General features: G+C 46.3%; 2 protein-coding genes across 2 annotated transcripts in view; one reads left to right on the top strand and one right to left on the bottom strand.

Moving 5' to 3' along the window:
* myo1g (myosin IG) overlaps positions 1 to 6,269 on the top strand; it is a 30,452-nt gene extending 24,183 nt beyond the window's left edge. Inside the window, exon 22 of the mRNA XM_028399403.1 lies at positions 5,746 to 6,269. Coding sequence (XP_028255204.1) covers positions 5,746 to 5,908 — 163 coding nt within the window. The 3' untranslated portion in view covers positions 5,909 to 6,269. The remainder of the gene's footprint in view (positions 1 to 5,745) is intronic.
* Positions 6,270 to 10,634: 4,365 nt separating this feature from the next.
* On the bottom strand, positions 10,635 to 16,235 carry LOC114432663 (cyclin-dependent kinase 5 activator 1). The gene is made up of 2 exons (XM_028400819.1): positions 15,766 to 16,235; positions 10,635 to 15,320 (listed from the first exon to the last, which is right to left on the bottom strand). The coding sequence occupies exon 2, from the start codon at positions 15,207 to 15,209 to the stop codon at positions 14,217 to 14,219; it is 993 nt and encodes a 330-aa protein (XP_028256620.1). The 5' UTR covers positions 15,210 to 15,320; positions 15,766 to 16,235; the 3' UTR covers positions 10,635 to 14,216.
* Between the last annotated feature and the right edge of the window lie 3,906 nt (positions 16,236 to 20,141).

Below are 20,141 nucleotides of genomic sequence, written 5' to 3' on the forward strand. Positions count from 1 at the left end.
ATCAAGCAGGAGGCATTTGAAGCAGACATTAATGGTGCTGGGGACGTCATGATATCAGAATTCAAACAGCGTGATGATGAGACGGATTTGAAATATCAGGCGTGCTGTGATCGCCGGCGAGGCGATATCAGCTTGGTTTACATCAAAGACGTGTGCCGTGGAGGAGCAGGTTTATACAGACGCACTGACGGCGGCTCCCGGACGGCTGTTAAGTCTCAGGGACTTTCTGTTTGAGCGTCTCAAAGCCTTCTGGGTGCACTCAGAGAGCCGGCTACTGACCTTGAATCTGCATCAAAAGGCCTCTTTGTGAATTCAGACGACACATGTGCTGCCTCCAAATCCACCTCAGAGTGCAACAAATGGATTCCTCAGCATTATTCGTATTCCTCGCAACAGCCTTACTGTAGTGTCGACAGCTACACATCCACTCATCTCTAACAACGTCACAGCGAGGCACAGGCTCGGCTGTTTGTTTACTTTGTCACTCTGCTGAAGATGTGTGGACAGTTTGATAAACAGCCGAGTGTCCAGTGACCTGAGGTGGAACGAATGCTCCTGATGCATAAAAACACCCCTGATGACGTTCGACCAGCTTTCTGTATCGATAATCAATTTGTAGAGACGCTCGGCGCCTGCGCTCTGTGGCCCCTCACTGAATGTATGCTAAACTGATTCACTCTGATCTCAAAAACACGTTGGTGGTCTTGAGATTTAATCATGGCTGAAGAAAATCTTGCAGCTATTTCAGTGTTTTTACACTTGATGATTCAGGCCGTGCGCGTGTGTGTGTAGGACTGTACAGCATTGGCTTTGCATCTTCAAGCGTATTTTCTTCAAATTTTCTCCACTCCTGTAGTTACAGTATGAGTCATTTTCACAGAATGCCCCCTGAAGAGACTCAGGACGCAGGGTGCAGCTGGTTGTGGTGGACCCACCGTTACTGATGACGCTGATGTTAATTATAATGGATGAGACTGGTGATCATCAACACCGTGACGCCAAAGCGAACCCTGCGGGTTGGTCTGCTCCCCCCGCCTCACTGTCGAGGACTTGAGCGGCCCGCGTTGTCCTCGCTGTGGGGGCTGCAGACGCCGCTGTTGCCCCAGCGATGGTTGCCAGGCAGCTGGGAGAAGTGTTAATTTGCAGGGGGGGAAAACTACACACTGCTGTTGATGACAAGGTGTCAACATTGATGGTGTAGTGGGGCGGGGCAGAGGGATGGAAGAGATACAGACTCATGTAAAAGTCACAGCAAGCAGATGGCTGTATGCTGTTTCTGTGCTGCTCCTTTACTTTGTGTTCACACTGCATGCAAAGGTTGGAGTGCATACAAATCAGTGGAGAACAGCAATCAAATGCAAATTTGCTCAAGGTGGTGACTCAAAATTTTGGTGGATGAAAATAATTACAATCAGGCGGCTTTCTGAGCGCTCCCAGCCGCTGCTGCCCGAAGGACTCTTCACAAAGATGGACCAACCCTCCAGATGCTCACTGTGGTGGCTCTGGCTGTTATAGTCTTGGCAGCACCTGTCTCTGCCGAACTCCTGGATAATTTAGAAATGGGGGGAAAAAGGTGAAGCATGCCTCAAGCGGAGTTGCTGGCCCTTATGTAAAAAGTCCAGGCTGTAAACATGTTTATTTCTGCTGTACGTTTTGGCCTTTTAACATGGAGGTCTATGGGGATTGACTCACTTTCAGAGCCTCAGTCTCAAGTGGCCATTTGGCTGCAATTTTTTATCACTTCCACACTCTCATGGAGAATAAACACCGCCTGCAAGCTAAAGCATCATTTTGCGTTTTGAGTCTGAATCTCCATCACTCTGAGCTTCATCACTTGAGCCTTCTGTTTGGGTCAGATGTCCGCTCAGAGTTCCTGACCCGCCTCAGAATGCGCTCCGCTCTGTCAAGTCTTTGGACACCTCAGCAGTTTGATTGCCTCCTGAGATCCAATTATACCTGAACCCTATGACACTGATGGAGAGAGAGGGAGATGACAGGAAAAGGAGGCAAGAGGCGGGAGTTAGATCTGAGGAAACATGAGAAAAAACACAACCTCCCTGACCTGCCACACAGTGCTGATGCCAGATTGTTAAAGGTTCTCATTAGCAGCATCTGATGGAGGGTGTTGTTGCATGAGTGCAAAGTCTCCAGAAACCCAAAGTGCTGTCTGCACGGGCGTGTGTGTGTGCGTGCTGGAAGCAGAAAGTGAGAGTTATCACTGCATCAGGCAGTTTGTGTGCTTTGACAGTCTGATCCGGTGTTTGTGGGATCGTTAGGCGCAGACGTCATCTCCTTTCTGCTTGTTGACTAATCTGACAAGTCTTCTGATACAAGGCTTCACATCTGAGGATTAATAATGAACTGCACTTGCTCTCATCCTCCTTTATTTTGTCGGAAAAACGCTCTTTGTTGTTGCATCACTGTGGTTTGCGCGCATGTTCCCGAGTTCATTAAGATGAAGATGTTTACCTTGATGCGGTGAAATGCGTCTTATAAACATGGGAGCAGGAAGAAGTAGATTGTTGTTGTAGACAGGAGTTTTAATATGTGTTTATAGATAGTATATAACTATGTATGTCTTTTGGGAGGAAACTCCAGCAGAGGCAAAGAGGTGGAGCCCAAGGCGGTTGGACTGTTGTGGAAGTAGAATCACTTATACAGTTGTTAAATTATCAATTTGCTAATTATTGATTAATTCTATCAATAATTATCAATAGAGACCAATACTGATTTCTATACCAGGCTATAAAAATGTTGTATTCAGCTGTAAAGTTGGACATTTTAACTATGGGAGTCTGTGGGGACTGACTTGCTTTTGGAGCCCCTAGAGGCTGCAGGGTGAACTACACTTTGGGCTTTAGTCCTGGAGGTTAATGGCTGCATGTGTTTAACCATCAGTCTTCTTCTAAGTATAGACTTTGTTAACAGCTGTGGTAGTTTAAAAAATGTACATTTTTCTGGACTGTTTATTGAATCTATGAAGACAGTTTATGAAATACAGAGCTGCCAAGTAAGAGCTGATTTTGGACTGTTGCTGGGATAAGTCTGTATGTAGTTCCATTAAATATACAACCTGCTGCTTTTGTCCAATGTACAGGTGTGTGAATACAGTTTAAATCAAGCCCTCACAGTCCACAGGTTGCACTTTATGTGCGTCATGATGAGAGTATGAGTCACGATGGTAATCAATGGTTTAATCAATGAGGATTTACAGGTGCAGTGTCGCCACAGTTCATAAACATATTGATCTTTTTTGTGTTATTTACTGCTGATAATGTTATAAAAGAGTGTATTTCTGACTGATGTCCTCCAGGACACAATACTATCAAACTAACTGAAATGTGTTTTGGCAGCAGAGACGCTGTTTGTCTGTGAAGGCACATTATTTCCTGCTGCTGTTGATCTGATATTCCCACACAGCGGCCAGCAGCATCAGTAACACAGTGCAGCGTCGGGCTTTCACACGTACAGCTGTAAATAATGTGGCCCCACAATTCATCCATAATAGAGACACCGGAGGTGTGTGTTCACATCAGACTGTCAGCATCCAGCTCCATAGAGAAGGTGAAAGGGAGAAATGTGAGAAATTACTGCAGAGGAGGAGGAGGGGGAGTGTGTGAAGGCAGAAAAAAAGGAAGATGAAGAAAGGGTGAGGCAGGGTGAGAGGAAGGGAGGGAGGGAGGGAGGGAAGAGGTCCAAGGGCTCCTCCAGGAGCTGCTGCTGCGCCCCAGTTCTGTCTGTGGCATCGTCTACATAAATTATACGGCTGCAGCATGAGGACTGTCTGACAGAGACTAGACCGCCAACCAGGTTCATATACTGAGCTCCGCTGTGCATCATCATCCCCATATGAACTCACACATATTTACACAGAAACACAACATAGAAAGTGAGTGCATCTTTTTCCAACAAAGTTTAGAATAAGAATGAACTTAGGGACAAACCGGTGAAGGTGTGGTGGCTCCAACCGTCGCCATCTTGGCACATAACTCACTGTTTATCTAAACAGGTGGAGTAAGGATCACATAATCATGCATGGTCACTGTGGGATCAGGAAGCTGAGACATACTTGGTAAAGTGAGGGCAGGTTTGTGCTCATTGTCACACAAGTAACCAGTAGTTCTGTTGTACGCCCGGGCGTCCACCTCAGCCCCATTCCTCAGATCAGAACATATCGCTGCTCCTGCTTTTGTTCCTGAAAGACAGACACTCGTCAGGAAATGTCTTCCATTTAGGAAAGTATTTTAAAGAGGCTGAATCCTCACTTCATTTATGCAGTCAGACTCAACACGTGACCTATTTTCTTATAAACTTAGCGGAAAGCTTCACATCGCTGCTCACAGGCTGTCTATCATCCTCTGGCCTCAGGCTTCACACACGCCGCCGGGTGTCTGTTTTCACTGGGGTGGTAGCCGGCACGATGAGATCAGCATCACAAACAAAATCAGAAACCCCTCTGGAGGTCAGCGGGTTTCTGTGTCGGGTTTGTCACTGGACAGCTGGTTTATCGGGGGAGGAGGAGGGGGTTCAGCCAGGCCCCCGGGGGCAGAGCTGGCTGCAACGGGGAACGCAGCAAGGCCACACCTGTTGGGGTGACTTACGATGAACAGCAACACAACTCTGGACACATGCAGTGACTGAGTTCAAATTCTTTTTGCATTAGGAGACGGCCATGTCCCACTTCATGTAGATAACTCAGATGTGGTGCATTCTGAATGCAAAAACAGTTAGCTTAGCTTTAGCAACGTGATTTTACTGTCATGTTAACACGCAAACAGGATATTTGTGTCTTTAATAAGGGTTTAATACTCTTAATAATGAACACAACAAACAGGCTGCTTCTTCCAAAGCTGCAGCAGAACAGAGTTCTGTATATAGAATGTTTAATATGCGTATCATCCATTTCACTGTATGCAGATGTCTCATTAACGCACACAGAGCTTGCAGTACACACACAATTAATTACTGCACCATTGCACGCTGCATATGTAATACTCAGACTGATTTCAGGTGTCTCTGCTCAGATTTTTATCTGATAAACCGGATTGCCAGGACTGTTGCATAACTCCTAAAATTATGTAATCTGCATAAATGAAGTTCATCTGATTTTCAGCCATGTTTTTGAGGAGGACTCTAACACTTTGAATCGTCACACTGGGCCGTCCGTGCCAAAGTACGTCAGCACACAGTTGCCAAGTTGGCCGATATGTGTGAACCAGCCCTGCTTAAATAGTCACTTTACCAACATCCAAAGACAGCCACAAATAGCAGATAATGTTCAAGCTAGACAGAAAAAACAACAAAGCATTTGAATGCATTCATAAGACCAACACCCTCATGACCTGCCCTGAACCTTGGACCGTGACGTAGGCGGACGCAGCGTCAGGCCCTTTCGTATGCAGAGACTCAGCCATGTGCCGGGTCAGCTTGTGTTTGGCGGAGCGGTGGGGTCGATGCGGCCGGGGCTGAGGCTGCAGGATCCCCGAGGGCCGAGAGGAAGCAACAACTTCACAGCGGATCATCTTCAGCTGAGTGTGCAGCAGACGCACACACTCACGCTGTCAGCAGCTGAGAGGTCGCACATGAACTACAACGATGGCTGAATGAAGGGAGGCCATCAGTGACAAAGAGTTTGTCTTAATAAGAACCCCTGTCCCATCAGCGAGGTCACAGTGAAGGCATTTGATGCTTCGTGAAGTGTGGGAAGCAAATATAATATAAACATTTAATGTTTTTGTCTTCCAGCATCAGAAAAGTCCAGTTTCCTGTGAAGGTTTGCCGTTCTGCTCTGCAGCTACACATGCGAGGAAAACTCAAGAGCGTCACCGTGGAAACCAAACCCGGCCAGAACCAGGCGGATTTCAAGAAGAGCCGAGACGGTTTCGTTCTGCTGGTCCCCGCTAACTAACAGTCCATCCATCCTCGACGACAGAGACACAAAAGTCACGTAAAAGCACAGAAACAACACAAATTTCAAATGTTTTCGGGAGCTGCAGGAGTTCTGTTGGTGTGGACACTCAGGACACGGCTGCAATACATGTATGATAATAGTTTACCTTTATATGACTTTCTGCTAGTTTATAAAATGTTGAAGATATTCATCCAAACATAAATAATTGCACTTTTTGTATCCACAGCCTTTAAATACAAACATTCCAGCTGTATTTTTGTATTATTCTATGCCAACAGAATAATTATTCCTTGGTTAAAAAAAAGGTTAAAGACAAACAAGACAGTGGAGCAAAATAAATTATTCAAGATTTATTTAAGCGACTGCTCTGTTTGTTAATTTCTCCTGAATGTTTTTCCACGTGAGCAGACAGCAGGCTGCAAGAAGAAAAAAAAGCAAAAGGAGCGAAAATAGGAGAGGAACATGTCAGTTGTGTGTTTTCAGTGCAAACACTATTCACACCATCTGGATGAATGTTTGTAAAGCTCCTCTCCACCCGGCAGGAAGTGACACGCTCAAAGTCCAAACTGTCGTCTGCACACAGCGGTTTGGACTCGCCGTCCAGAGGGATTTGTCCTGGTGTCCTCTGCATCAGGTCGGCTCGACTGATTAACACGCACAGCAACACTGAAGGTGTAAGTGTACAGTTCGAGGCGTTTATGTTTCTGAGACCCCGTTCACACTGGGGAAATCAATCTAGCTAGAGCGGGATTTAGGCCGTATCTGGATATATCTGGATAGTTTTTCTGAGTCATGAACAACGTATATATCTGGTTATATATCCGGATAGATCTCGATCCAGCCTGATTGGCTCAAACGTGGCTCAGGTCCGAACACAAATGCGGCTAGTGAATCCTGCTAGCGATGTGATACTTCCAGTTCACAGGGACAGTGTCCGGGTCACGTACAAAAGCTGTATGTAAACAACCATCGAACTATGACAGCTTTGCCCCGAGTTTATTTTCCACAGGGCTACAAAGGAATAAACTTCTTTTTTTTACCAAAAAAAAAATGGAACAAGCGACACAGGACAAAAAAAAAAAGCAGTTTGGAGGACAACAAACAAGCCGGATTGAGCGCAGACACGCCAAATTTGAAAATAGGTCTGAACGTATCCAGTTTAAAGGCTATCCGGATTCAATCCTAATCTAGCTGGATTGACTTTTTCCAGTGTGAACGGGGCCTAAGACTGAGTTTAATTTGTCCACTTTTTATCTGTGAGGCCTCAGCCTCCACCACCTCAGACATGATGGAGGTTAATACACCTGCAAACCTCCTCTGCTGAGAAGCGACTGTCACTGATCAGCCACTAAACCTCTGAGAGTCTGAGAGATTAGCTCAGTCAATCGCTGCCAGCTTCCATCCCGGCGGTCTCCACGGCGACCTGTCGGCGATGGCTTGAACTCGCTGTGATTCTGCTCTCTGACACACTGGCGTGATGGGAAGGATCTGCATAATGTGGAAACACAGTGTTCTGTATTGTGACTGAATCATTCACACCACACGCCTGTAAAATCTGCTCTGCACAGTCACACCTATGAGTCAGCCTAACGGGTCTGAACAGCCGCACACCTCTCCAATCAACACTTAGAATAATAACTGCAAAATCAATGCTTGCGGCTCCGCCGGGCTTCATCCCCAGTACTGAGCTTTAACGTAGCCATGAGATAACCGGCTTCAGACCCTTCATGCAGACAGCTCCTCTTTGTTCTTTGGAAGTGGGACAATAAAGCCGCCTCGACGTCCCTTTTGACACCAATTCACACCTTCCCTCTGCTGACTGTAACGACTCTCACCTGACTGCAACGTTCCCTTAGTGATGACGCGTGAACGACCCAGAGGACGTTTGAATGCCTCCTTCCCCTCATCAATTTCCTACTTTTTTTTGTTCTCTCAAAAGCAGGATCCAGACCTTCCATGAAACAGATTCTCCAATAACCTGATTCACACCATCATAGTGAGTGTTTCTGGGTCTCTGCCTCCAGGTTCTAATAACTAGGTGACCCAAGTCAGCAGCTGTGCAGCACCACTGCCACTTTCAGCACTTCTCTGTGTTTAGTTATTTTCAGATCTCATTAGTCAGAGTAAGTAAACATCCGGCAGAAACAACCGTCCTCTGCGCCGCTCAGCCCTTTGCTCTCATGTCCTATTTTGATAACAAATTACATTTAGCAGCGAAACAAAGTTAATTGTGAATCTAATTTAAAGTTTGATTCGGTCACAGCAGGAGAATCTGGGCGCAGCTCAGCTGCAGCTGGAAGCTCAGGCGACTTTGTTCACCAAAATGCAACAAGTCTGCCTCGCTCACATCAGGCCTTCAGACTGCTGATCTGTTGCTCCTCTCCCAGGTACAGCTCCACCAATCAGTCAGCAGCTGTATGTTAGCCCATCATGTTCAATCAGAGGCAGAGATTATGGCATATATGCTGCATGTGTTTGTGTGTAATCCTTTAATCATTGATGTAAAAGCTCTGATTTATTAAGCAAGTGTGAGATCAGCCTTTGAAGCCTCTGCATCACAGATTATTCAGTGTGTGTTTAAAGCGTGCACACACTTTTTTTTAAAAAAGAGTTAATCGTCAAATGAGGACGATACACTTATTCATCTGGTTGTTGGATGAGTTTATCTTGCAACGATTATTCCCTCCTTTGTTTCCTCCTCTCATTCACAGCTGCTGCCAGGTTTCTTTTTCCTCTAATAAACAACACAGCAATCAGCAGTGCGTTAGAATGTAGATCAGGTCTAATCATCTGATGTTTGTTTTGGATTATGATGAAGTTTCTTGGTTTTTCTTACAGCAGCACTGAAACAAACCGGATTCTTCTACGTCTAATCTAATTTATCAGGACTGGCAATTGTTGATGCAATCACTTAAAGCGCCGTGCAATTCCATTACAAAAAGACTGGCACCTGGTCCGTCTCTCTTTAGAGATTAGCAGCCCTGCAGCGAGGATTTGGTAATGAGTTGGAGAGGATTTACCAGTGGGAATATAATATGTGTCCCAGAGCTGCTGTGTTTTATTCCCCCTCCTCCTCCTCCTAAATCCTCTCAGTGCAGACCGGCCACCGGTTTGGTGAGCGCTGCAGGTTTTCCAGCATCCCTCCGTCATCAGCCCGAGGGGAGGTCACATGCTGCAGATTACAGTAACATGAGGGGGGAGATTGGTTTTTACTTTGCCTCGATCTGGACCAACATGCCATCAGAATGAAGGCTCACTAATCAGGAAGTGTTTGAGAAACAGCAGCAGAAGAAAAAGTGACGAATGCTTTCCATCCTGTGGAGTTTATATTCAGGCTTTTTTTCACATAAAGTAAAAGTTTGGCAGACACATTTTTTGATGCAGCAGCAGTAATTTGTGTGCAGCGAGCAGTAAAACACAGCTTGTCTCTGGATGCCCTCTATGACAGCGAGGTTTTGGTGCATGCCGGATCCCACAGGGCCGATAAAAAGCCAGTGAGCAGCGGCCGAGGCTTTCAGAAAGCCACTGGGAACAGAGCAGCAACACTATAGAAGTGTGACACTGGGAGGCAGCGCGCCGGTGATTTGTGTCCTCGGACGACAGGAGAAAGCTGCAAGTCAGGCTGCGGCGGCCATCTGCAGCCATGCCTCTCCCTCTCGTCACATGTCACTGTCCTCTTTCTTTCTGTCTTATCACAGCCTCACCTCTCTCACCTCTCTGCCCTCTGAGGTGTAACCCGGCCTCGGCCGCTGACCCCCGGCTCAGACCAGCACCATATGCTTTTTCTACCCCCCTGCTGCCCTCTTAACATTGTGAACAGATTATAAATGACATTTAAATAATCATTTTTCCAATACCATCAGACAGAGAGAGCAGACATCATGCCTCACCAGAGTATAAGCTGCTTTGAATGGAAAAATGCATCTCTGAGTCTTACAGTTTCATGGAGGACATCTGTCAGATGGTGGAAGCTAAAAAACTGTTTATACTCTCATTTATACTGGTGCGGAAAATAGGTTTGTTTCTGTTATGCATAGCTGTGACCTGCATTAGCAGCCAGTTAGCTCAGCTTAGCTTATGGAGTTGATGTTGGCAACAAATGATTTTTAGGTCGTCCATCTTTATGAGGTCTTTCTGAACTCGGCACCTCCGTGTTTTTGTGCTTTTCATGTTTCACGTCTCTGTTGATGAGACGAGGCACATCGCAGCATTTCCACCTGTGGTCATGAGGCGGGGGGTTGGGGAGAGGCTGGTGATTGACTGGAGCGCAGCCCCAACTGACAGGAAGCCAAAAGGCCATCTGCAACGACGGGGGGCTATTGTGCGGCTGCACGTTTAGCTATTTCATGTCCCACATGAATTTACTGCCTTAAGTTAACAGGCAGAGAGAGAGTGTGTGTGTGTGTGTGTGAGGACAAAGGCAGTTTAGTTAAATGTGTGTGTGTGTGTGTGTGTGTGTGTGAGCCTCACAGGTGCAGAGATGAATCAAAATAAACACTGCATTTGGATTTCAGCTCAATACTTTATTAAATAATCAACATAGTAAACATCATCGTCATGAAAAAGGAAACAAACAGAAAACATGAAACAGTCACATTTGTTTTTTTTTTCAAGTTTTCCCCATCAACAGTATTTCTTAACTTTTCAAGAGGCACAGTCACTTCAGCCACTCGAGCTGATGTGCTGCTTCATTTTGATGTGACAGTTACAATGATGGCTGAGGAGGGTAACCATGGAAACTCAGGGGCAGCTGAGGAGCAGGAGGAGGAGGAGGAGCAGGAGGTGCTGGACAGCAGACGTTATATTTCTATCTCTGTGCTAACATCTGTCCAGCGCTGGCACTACAGAGGCGAGGTGCGGAGATGAATGAGAGGGTTTCTGAAGTGTCGTGTGTTTTGTTGCTACAGTCAGGCCGAGCTGGAGCCGCAGGCGACAAACGCTACGTGTTAACAATGGCCGCCTTTGTGTCACCAGCTGGTGCATTGATGAGAAAAGCTATTGATAGCCTCTGACTTGATGGTTTCTGTACGTTTAGCTACAAACACATAGGCTGAGCTCATGTTCAGCTGACCAAACTTTCACATGCTTTCAAATCTTCCTTCAGTTTAACCTGCAGACTTTAATACTGTTCTGTTTCCTCACATTGAGATCCAGTTTTAAATTACCAAAAACATCACATATATATTTATATAAAAAAAAAATCAAACAAAAGCAGAGGTAAAAAAGAAACAACATGTCTAAACTACCTGGCTGGCATGCATGCTACTACACAGCAAGACTAATTCTTTTGTTTTTCATTCTTATTTGTTAGACACTCGGATATTTACACCGTCAGTCTCAACCTACAGCAGCAGCATACTGAAATAACACAACTCACAGAGCTGTGGCGACTCAAAGGACGAGCGTTGATATGTTTCTTACTGTCAACAAATCACAAATAATCAGCTGATACAAACACAAGTTGCTTCACCACAATGAAAGTGAGCTGCTGGACACAACGACAGTGTATTCATCCGCAGCTGGAAATAGTCCCTCAGTATACATTCATGTACCCATTTCTTCAAATGTTGTGACTTCAGTGAGGACATGTTGACATTAAGAAGAATATAACACCATCTTTTGAATCTTTTATCACATTGTTCAAACCCAGAGTCTCTTAATCTGAGCCGGCCTAGGGCCCACCTGAAGTGATCTGGTCCCATCCACAGAGCGAGGTCCAGGTCCACAATTAAACCATTTCAATACGTAGAACCAGGAGTCCTAAATTATCCACAGATAACATCACAGGCATCGTGTGTGTGTGTGTGTGTGTGTGTGTGTGTGTCAGTCAGTGCGAGAGGTCGGGAATCATGCCGAGGGCTTTGATTGGATGAACAGAATTAGAGCTCCAGCTGAGTTTGGGAGGCCTGATTGGACGATTGGAGGAGCAGCTGCACCATCCAGCTCCTGATTGGACGGATCTACTGAAAGCCCGAGACAGGATCCAATTACGTCAAATTGTGTTAATGCTCAGTTGGACAGTGGTTCCTCTGTGTCTGCGTCTTTAATGATTCGATGAAGTCAATGTAGGCAGGAGTGTTTGTTTTCTGATCAGAGGGATGCGTCACTGCAGACAACCCACAGCAGATTATTCCTGACTTCTAATCATATCAGCGCTCAAACATGTCGTACCGTATTCTCTGATTCAATCAACACACAGGTCTACGTGGTGGAAGCAGATGTTGCCCTTAACTTTGACCCACATTCACGCACAAACACAACCAACTTGGTGCCAACACACAGGCCCATTCTGCTTTTCCTCATCCTGACAATGGCTGGCGGGTGCAGGGTGTCAAATCTAATGTAACAGGCTGAGTGGAACAACAGCTGAGTGTGTTTGTGTGTGTGGAAATTGGGCTGAGGGAGGGAGGAGGAGGGAGGGAGGGTGAGGGCGAGTCAAGACACAAGTGTCCTTGTCAAAGCTAAAGCCAGGCCACAGAGAGAGAGAGAGAGAGAGAGAGAGAGAGAGAGAGCTGCACTGACCGCAACAACAAGGCCAACATGGCCGCTGTACAGTCAATGCTCCAGAAACAGCCATGTTTCACTCTCAAGATTCACGTTTCACCAAATCACCCTCAGATTCTGAACTATTCCATCCTTCATTCTGCACTCCTCTCTCTGTTTGATTGGGACTGTGGGATTAGGATTAGGAGAATATGTGTGTGTGTGTGTGTGTCAGATCTTTTGCAGGGTTTTTCATTTGACCTTGTCGGTTGGAGAATATAGGGTGGCATCAGAGCGAAGTGACGGCCACATGTAGCAACAAAAGCTCCACCTGACCGGCTACAATGAGATTAAGGCATTGTCACAATGGCACATGTGGTTCTCAATCTCAGGTTCAGGTCAGATTCAAAGGGTCGGAGGACGACTACAAAGAAAGAGGGTAGCAACAATTTGTTTTATGTTAACAGTTTGTTAGCATGGTCAGCCAATCATCAGCCAATGCCTCTAATACATCATTAGCATCTATATCATGCTCACGTTTGTGTCTCACAGACTTTGTGTAGCCGCAAACTAAACTCCACTTTATACTATGCTTAAAATGACACATTTCCACTGAACTGAAAGCTGTGAACCTTTGGCTCATCTGTGACCCACAACACACACACACATGCACCGAGGGAGTAGAGATTAGAGCTAGCGAAGCACAAATGGTTCATTGGAAGGGAATAATTTGGTGAGAGAGCGGGGTTAAGGCAGGGACACACACAGACATCAGCTCCCTCACAGCCTCTCAATGACAGATGAGGAGACGCGGGTGACTGATAAGAAAGAAGCCTGAGCCGCAACAACAAACCCCTGCTTTTAACCATGACAGTCTCCACACACACACAAACACACAATGTGTTATTTTTGCCCATGTGTGGGTGCCTACAGTCCTGCCTGGTCCAGCCTGGCCTGGATTAGCCTCTGAGGCTCTGCAGGGCTGCTGACCGGACAGGAAGGGGGCAGAGGTTGACAGAAGGGGAGGGGCTGCAGTAATCTACTAATCTTATTATTACCATGCTGTGGGTGCCCTGTCAACAAGATGCAGGGAACAAAGGACGGGGTAAACAGCTGATGACCCTGGCTGCCGTCCACTGCACAATGACTACACACACACACATGTCCAAGCATACAATGACACAAAATCTGCTTCCAGTAGGAGACTCGTCAGGTTAAATAAGATACAGAGAGAGGTTTGACGGTCCCCTCAGGGCAGGCGACCCAACTGGTTTGTTTTGCTTTGCTGATCACAAACATCACAGCAGGGACCTTACATGGACCTCTCAGCTGTTCCCGTCAGTCTGAGTCTGGCACATGATGATCTCTCCTCGTACTGTCCAGGAAAACATAACCGTGTGGATAATATTGTCTGAGCCATGTCGTTCTTTTCTGTCAGTGATGTGCAAAATGTTTTGTGTGTGTTTGTGTTGATGGCATCATCCATCCCTGTGTGTGCGGATTGATCACATTCAGATAGGTGGACAAGGGTGCTGGGATGCCTGCACGTGCTGAGGCAGAGGGGGCAGCTGGGACGACTGGGACCAGACGCAGGGGGTCCAGTGGACCAAATGGTTCCACAACTAAAGTAAACTCAGGTGGACAATACAGCAACAAAAACAAGTGGAGGTCTGTGGAGGGACGATGGCAACCAGTGCATGAAATCTAAAGTCCAAACAGGCCTTACTAGGAGAAATCTGTGTGTGTCTGTGTGCAAGTATTTGTGTGCATGAGCGTACAAAAAAGGCATGCGGTCAGCGAGGATGGCTGCTCAGACCTCCTCTCACCGATCCAGCACCCGGCTGTAGTCCTGAGGCCCGCAGCCACCTTCGCTCTTCAGTTCAGCAAACACTTGTGTGAAAAAGTGCGGGTCTGCGTTGATGCGAAGCATCTTGGCGCTGGTGGCGTCGATGATGGCGAGGCAGCGGTCCCAGAAGGCCTCCTTACCAGCCTCCACCAGGAAGGGCTTGAGGGGGTATGAGATCTCGTTGCCCATGTAGGAGTAGGACAGGTAGAGGCAGGTGAGCAGGATGGCCTGCAGCTCGTGCTCTGATGCCACCAGGTCGCCATCCACCACATCACGGCACAGCATGTAGACAAAGACCACATTGGCCGGCGTGACGAAGGCCTGGTCCTGCCAGCCCTGCAGCAGCAGCGAGCGGTCCACGGCCCGCAGCCAGAGCACCGGGTCGGCTGGAGACAGATGCTTCAGGCGGTAGCAGCGACAGCACAGAAACTCCCCCAAACAGCGGAGGAGCTCGCTGGTGGAGGCCTGGACGATGACACGCTTCGGCGATGAGGTCACTGTCCCCTGTGGGACTTTTTTCACGGAGGAAAGCTGCTGGGATTTGCTGTAGCTGTATCCATGACCCTGACCCATTCCCATCCCGTAGCCGAGCCCCAAACCCAGTCCTGCTGGGCCCTCATAGCTGGACAGGTTGGCACACGACAGGGACTTCTTCACATTCTCGCGGTTCAGGTGCAGCACCGGGTCATTTTGGTAGATGTTGATGTTGTTGTTGTTGTTCAGAGGATCCCCAAGGGGCACCGGGCCGCCGGGACCCTTCTTAGAGTTGCCTTTCTTTTTTGTTGAGGCCACCAGTCGCTTCCATGTGAGGGCAGGAAGGAAGATGGACTGGCCCCTCTTCAGCCCACGGTCCTTCTGGCTGTTGAGGGAGCGGCTGCTGAGGCTCGGGTAGTGGCTGAGCGAGCCCGGGCGGTTGTCATAGTAGCCTGATTTGCGAGAACCGGGCGACAGTGATAGTACAGTGCCCATGGTGAGTCAGAGCTCCAAAGGTTATACTGCCTTAGTGCTGGTTTCACGGGAAGAAGACGTCTTTTGTGTCTCAATATCCAGAATATCTCATGGTGGAGAGATGAGCATGAGCTGAGTGATACAGAGGATGACAGAATTTCAATGAAATGGCATCAAATCACACAAACACACTCTTCTGTGAAATGTACCTTTAACATCTTCAAGCTAAACTTTCAATCAGAATGCTGAGGAGATCTGAACGTTTCCAAAGCTCTGAGCAATTTCACTGATTATTCAGAGGAGGAGCTGTTCCAGAACTGATGCGTAAAAACAGGCAGGCAGTGTGGGTAAAGCCAGTAGAATACGGAGAAACTTGACTGTAAATGGTTAATAAACAGACTAATTTAGTCTGTGTGCAGATTCGTTTTAAAAGGATTCCAAGTCTTTCTCCTAATCAGTAAACGCATGAGCCAAGATGGACAATAACCGGCTCAGCGCGCACGGAACAGCGCTGCTGGCTACTTACAAACAAACATCACGTCCTGTTTAGTTCAGAAATGCATCACAAAAGGCTCACCTGTGTTCACCAGGCCTCCTGGTGCGAGACGAATCCCTGCTGTTGTTGATGCTTTTGCCGCAATCCGCGATGGTGCAAAGATGTGTGGCGCCAGAAGAGCGCAACAAACGCACAGTTTCTATAAATGGTGACGGCAGCAGAAGCTTTGAGCTATTCTTCTTCACAGATGTCAGGTCTGGAACAACGTCTCGGGTGCAGGTGTCATCCTCCGCTGCACCTCAGACCCAGCGGAGACTGATGGGCGACTTCCCTCTCATCAGTTGTCTTCTCATTTGCGTCTCCATGTCCACAGGAACTTTCACAGAGTCCTTTCAATGCACTCCATCTCTTCAGCGACACAGAGCCGTGCGTAAAGTCTCCTCCGTCTCTCTCTCTCTCTCTGCTCCTGCTGTTGTTAGTGCTGCAGCTGTTGGGGGGGGTCCGAGCACTGAGAGCTCCAGCAGTGTAATGACCGCTGATCGGTCCCGACAGTCGGACCTCTGAGCAGAGACTCACACACTGAAGACTGAGCAGCCAGTGAGCGCGTGGAGCTGCGCCTCATCACCGGCACAGGCTCCTCCTAACAGGCTCAGCTGCTCCACACACACACACACACACACTGAACACATAAACAAACACATGAACGGTTATTATCGCCAAATACATGTAAAATATGCACAATGAGCGTAATTTAAATACATATTCTCATGAAATCTAATAATAATAATAATATATTACACTATAAAAAACTTAATTAACATTAACTAGAGAGTAATATGGTGAAAGATGAATAACTAATTCATCTATATATAAGATAATTAAAATGAAAGCCTGACCTCTGGGGGTGTGACAGGGTGTGTTTTGATGATCATGTGTGTGATCAAAGGGGTCAGATTGTTTAAAGCCACATTAACATCAGGGCTGTCTGACAGGCTGCAGTGGAAGCAGCAGCAGCAGCAGCAGTGGTATCAGCTGCTTTAATAAGGAAGCTGCAGAAAAATATCTCCCTGCCTGCAGCACTCCACTTTACTGAGAGTTGATTGTTTAATAAAAGCTCTCAGCTACATAAACTGCAAATGTTGCAGAGTGCACGCGAGCCAATAAAAGTGTAATGACTTGAAAGTGGTTCTAATATAACACCTCAACTGAGGCTGTGTCAACAGCTCCATGCTGGAACATAAAGGAACAAACGTGTCCTTCACTGCTTTATTATATTTTATATAAATCACATGCAGAGGAGTCATCTGAAACATCAGACGATGACAGGGAGTAACTCACCTCATCTGTGAGGGTTCGCAGGCAGGTGGAGGTTGTTGAGCCTCCCTCACGTGGAGACAGGTCAGGTGTGATTATGCAACTGTCTTCATAGGAGCGTCCTGTATTGTAGGTCATGTTTGAGCTGTCGAGCATAAGAGGATCAGATGTATCGTGTGGAAGGACAGGTGATGAAATATCAATTAACCGATCACTTCTACTGATTCAGCTTTTCTTGGGCTTTAATTGTTCATTTACTGCTTTTGGGTTGCCAGGTTGTGGGAAAAAAAACCCATTTAAATGTTGGAATCTATCACATTTAATGGATTAAAATAGCTTAATGACTTATTAGCATGTGTGCTAATAATCTATAATTGCATTTTTTTTAGAACCTGACAACACATATTGCCTTGATAACAGCTTGATAAAGTCTTAGCAAGTTATTTATCAGCAATATCTTGTATTTAAATACACATAGAAGGCACTGTATAGTACATATGTGCATTTTATGAGCACCTCATTCTCCCCTTCAAAGCCTTTCTTTGGCACTTTGACATTAAGGCACAGCTCAGGACGTTTCCGGGGGAAGCAGTGGACAACGTTAGCTTCCCCCTAAAGAGGAGGTGCAGGAAACCCGTGTTTTATAAACAAGTGATAATGTCTCAGATGAGATAAGAGGGACACTGCAGGAGACGATACAGAGGGAAGCAGAGGACAGCTGCTGAAAGACTCACCCCCTGATCTGCTGCCTCCTTATTCTTCCCAGAAGCAGGTTAATCTGAGGCTTTTTCTTTGCACCCTGTGCTTAGATCCAAAAATAATCCAGCACAGGGTAAATGTAGCCGACAACCAAGAGGTGTGAGGAGTCCCCCTGGCCTGCAGGCCTGTGTAAAACACAGCACAGGAGGAGTCTGTGACTTCCAGAGAAGGACCTTGATGCCTTCAGATCTGTCATACTGAATCCATGTGATGCTTGTTCCCTGAAGGACAGAAAACCCCCCAGAGACCATCATTTCCTCAGGCATTTCCTCTGAGATCTGTTGTTTAGCTTCTCCATCGAGAAGAGAAGAAGAAGATAAGAGAACAAGTCATCATTAGACTGTAAAAGATTAATCAGTTACACCAAATAAAACATCCTTTGATTTACAGTGATTAACAAAGCAGCTCTCAGGAGCTTTTTTTTGTTGTTGAAAGCACTCACCTGATTGATCATGAATCACCGTGGAACCTCACAGAAGGTGTCTAAAAGCTTGTTTGGCAGCTTCTCTAACAAGCTGTCACACCAACAGCCCTCCACTGTATTTATTACTGAGTCATCCTTTAGAAGAGTTCAACCTTAATAAGATAAAAACTCCTCCTGCACTTCATCTCTAAGTGTTTACTGCAAACAGGGACACTGAAGGGCACAAACACACTGTGTTTCCTGTGCAAAAAGACACTGTTTCCCTTGTTTTCTGACATGTCTACTAAATCTTCATCCACACTTTTACTAAAGACAGAAAAAAAGATAAATAAAGAGGTGATAAATGAGTACAGGAGTAGTTTAAAAGTGATTTTCAAGCTTCCCCCAGCTGCTATTATTTGGATTGGCCCAAGATGTTAAACACTGAACCACAGATTATTTAAAACAGCAGCACCACAGTGGCTTCAAGATGGATCTGTGTAAAATCCTGCAAGAATCCAGCTGACTCTTCTCTGTTTTGGGTCAGGAGGACAGTAGACAAGTCAGAGTCTGTGTGTAAAAAAAAAAGACTTTTACACATCTGTGTGGATCGTAGTCACAAGTTTAAACCCAAATAAAAACAGAGCATGACCAGCTTCAGTCTGAGTCAACATAGATGAGCACAAACCCAGAGCAGCAGCAGAGGCTGTCCTCCTCTGGCACAAACCCATCTTTGTTTTCTTGGTTTTATATCAGAGTGAGCTGAGCTGTATAGGGGAGATCTCCTCATTCGACACACACACACACACACACACACACACACACACAGAGAGAGAGAGAGAGAGAGGACTAAAAGTATAAGTGTAAGTATTTGTGTGGTCTGGATGCTTTTAGTCCCCCAAACAGTGTGAAAGCAAATTTTCACGAGTAACACAGCTACACACTCCTCCCTCTCCGTCCTCATTTTCTCTGCTGTTCTTCCCTCCAGCAGCTGCAGGACTCTCAGCATCTCCTGCACAGCTGACCCGGATACACTGACGACTATGAAAAGAGCTGTTGTTGTCCACTGATGAACCCCCTCACACACACACACACACACACTCCTGCTCAACCTCCCATCTCCAGACACACACACACACACACACACATCATCAGGAGACACGAGCACAGGACCTGTGGTATCATCCCAATCCCCTATTTTGACATTTCGTTTTTTAAATCCTGGGATTAAAAGTGGATGAATGGCACAAAGCTAACCTGAGTCAGCTAATGTTCAAGCTGCTCATTCAAAGAGGATGAAGTTTCCTTGTTTATGCTCATTTTCATATCTAATTTTAGGTCGGAATTCTTTCTCTGTTTGACCTAGATCTCTTTATATAATTGTGATTTGAATTGCTGTCATGTCCCACATTTTGCAGCAGCAGTAGAAGAAGTGGTTCTGGTGGTTGGTGCAGTCAGTCAAACAAAGTGTTTCCTCCTCCTCCTTCCTCCGACAGGGTTTCTGTTACGAATGAGGCCCAGCAGCTGTGTTTTTTCCTGCTGTCATCACCGACACGCACAGTGGATCCATCTCAACTTTCCGTCACACACATCTGATTCATTTCATTTTTAAAGAGCAACGAGTGCAAATAAATTTTATTTGTCTTAAAAATGGTGTTGACTGTCAGGGGATTTGATTTTTAGCAGCAGCAGCAGCAGAGAGGCTCCATCCAGCTCGTCAAGGGAAGAAAACAAAAAAACAAGCTCCAAAATGAGAGCAAAAATGGGCAGCATGCAGACATCAAAAATAGGAGAAACAAGGTCACTGACTTTACAGAAAAAGCATAAAAAGAGGACACGGGCAGAAGTAAGGACGAGCAGAATGAGGACACAGACGGGCAGAGAAGAGACTATAAGCTGAGCGGTGGTTACTGCTGGAGTCAGACTGGTTCACCTGATGACACATCTGTCGGTCTGACTCATCCAGACTCTGTAATCTCCC

Source organism: Parambassis ranga, chromosome 2 (genome assembly GCF_900634625.1).
Source record: "Parambassis ranga chromosome 2, fParRan2.1, whole genome shotgun sequence".
In the NCBI taxonomy this organism is placed as follows: domain Eukaryota; kingdom Metazoa; phylum Chordata; class Actinopteri; family Ambassidae; genus Parambassis; species Parambassis ranga.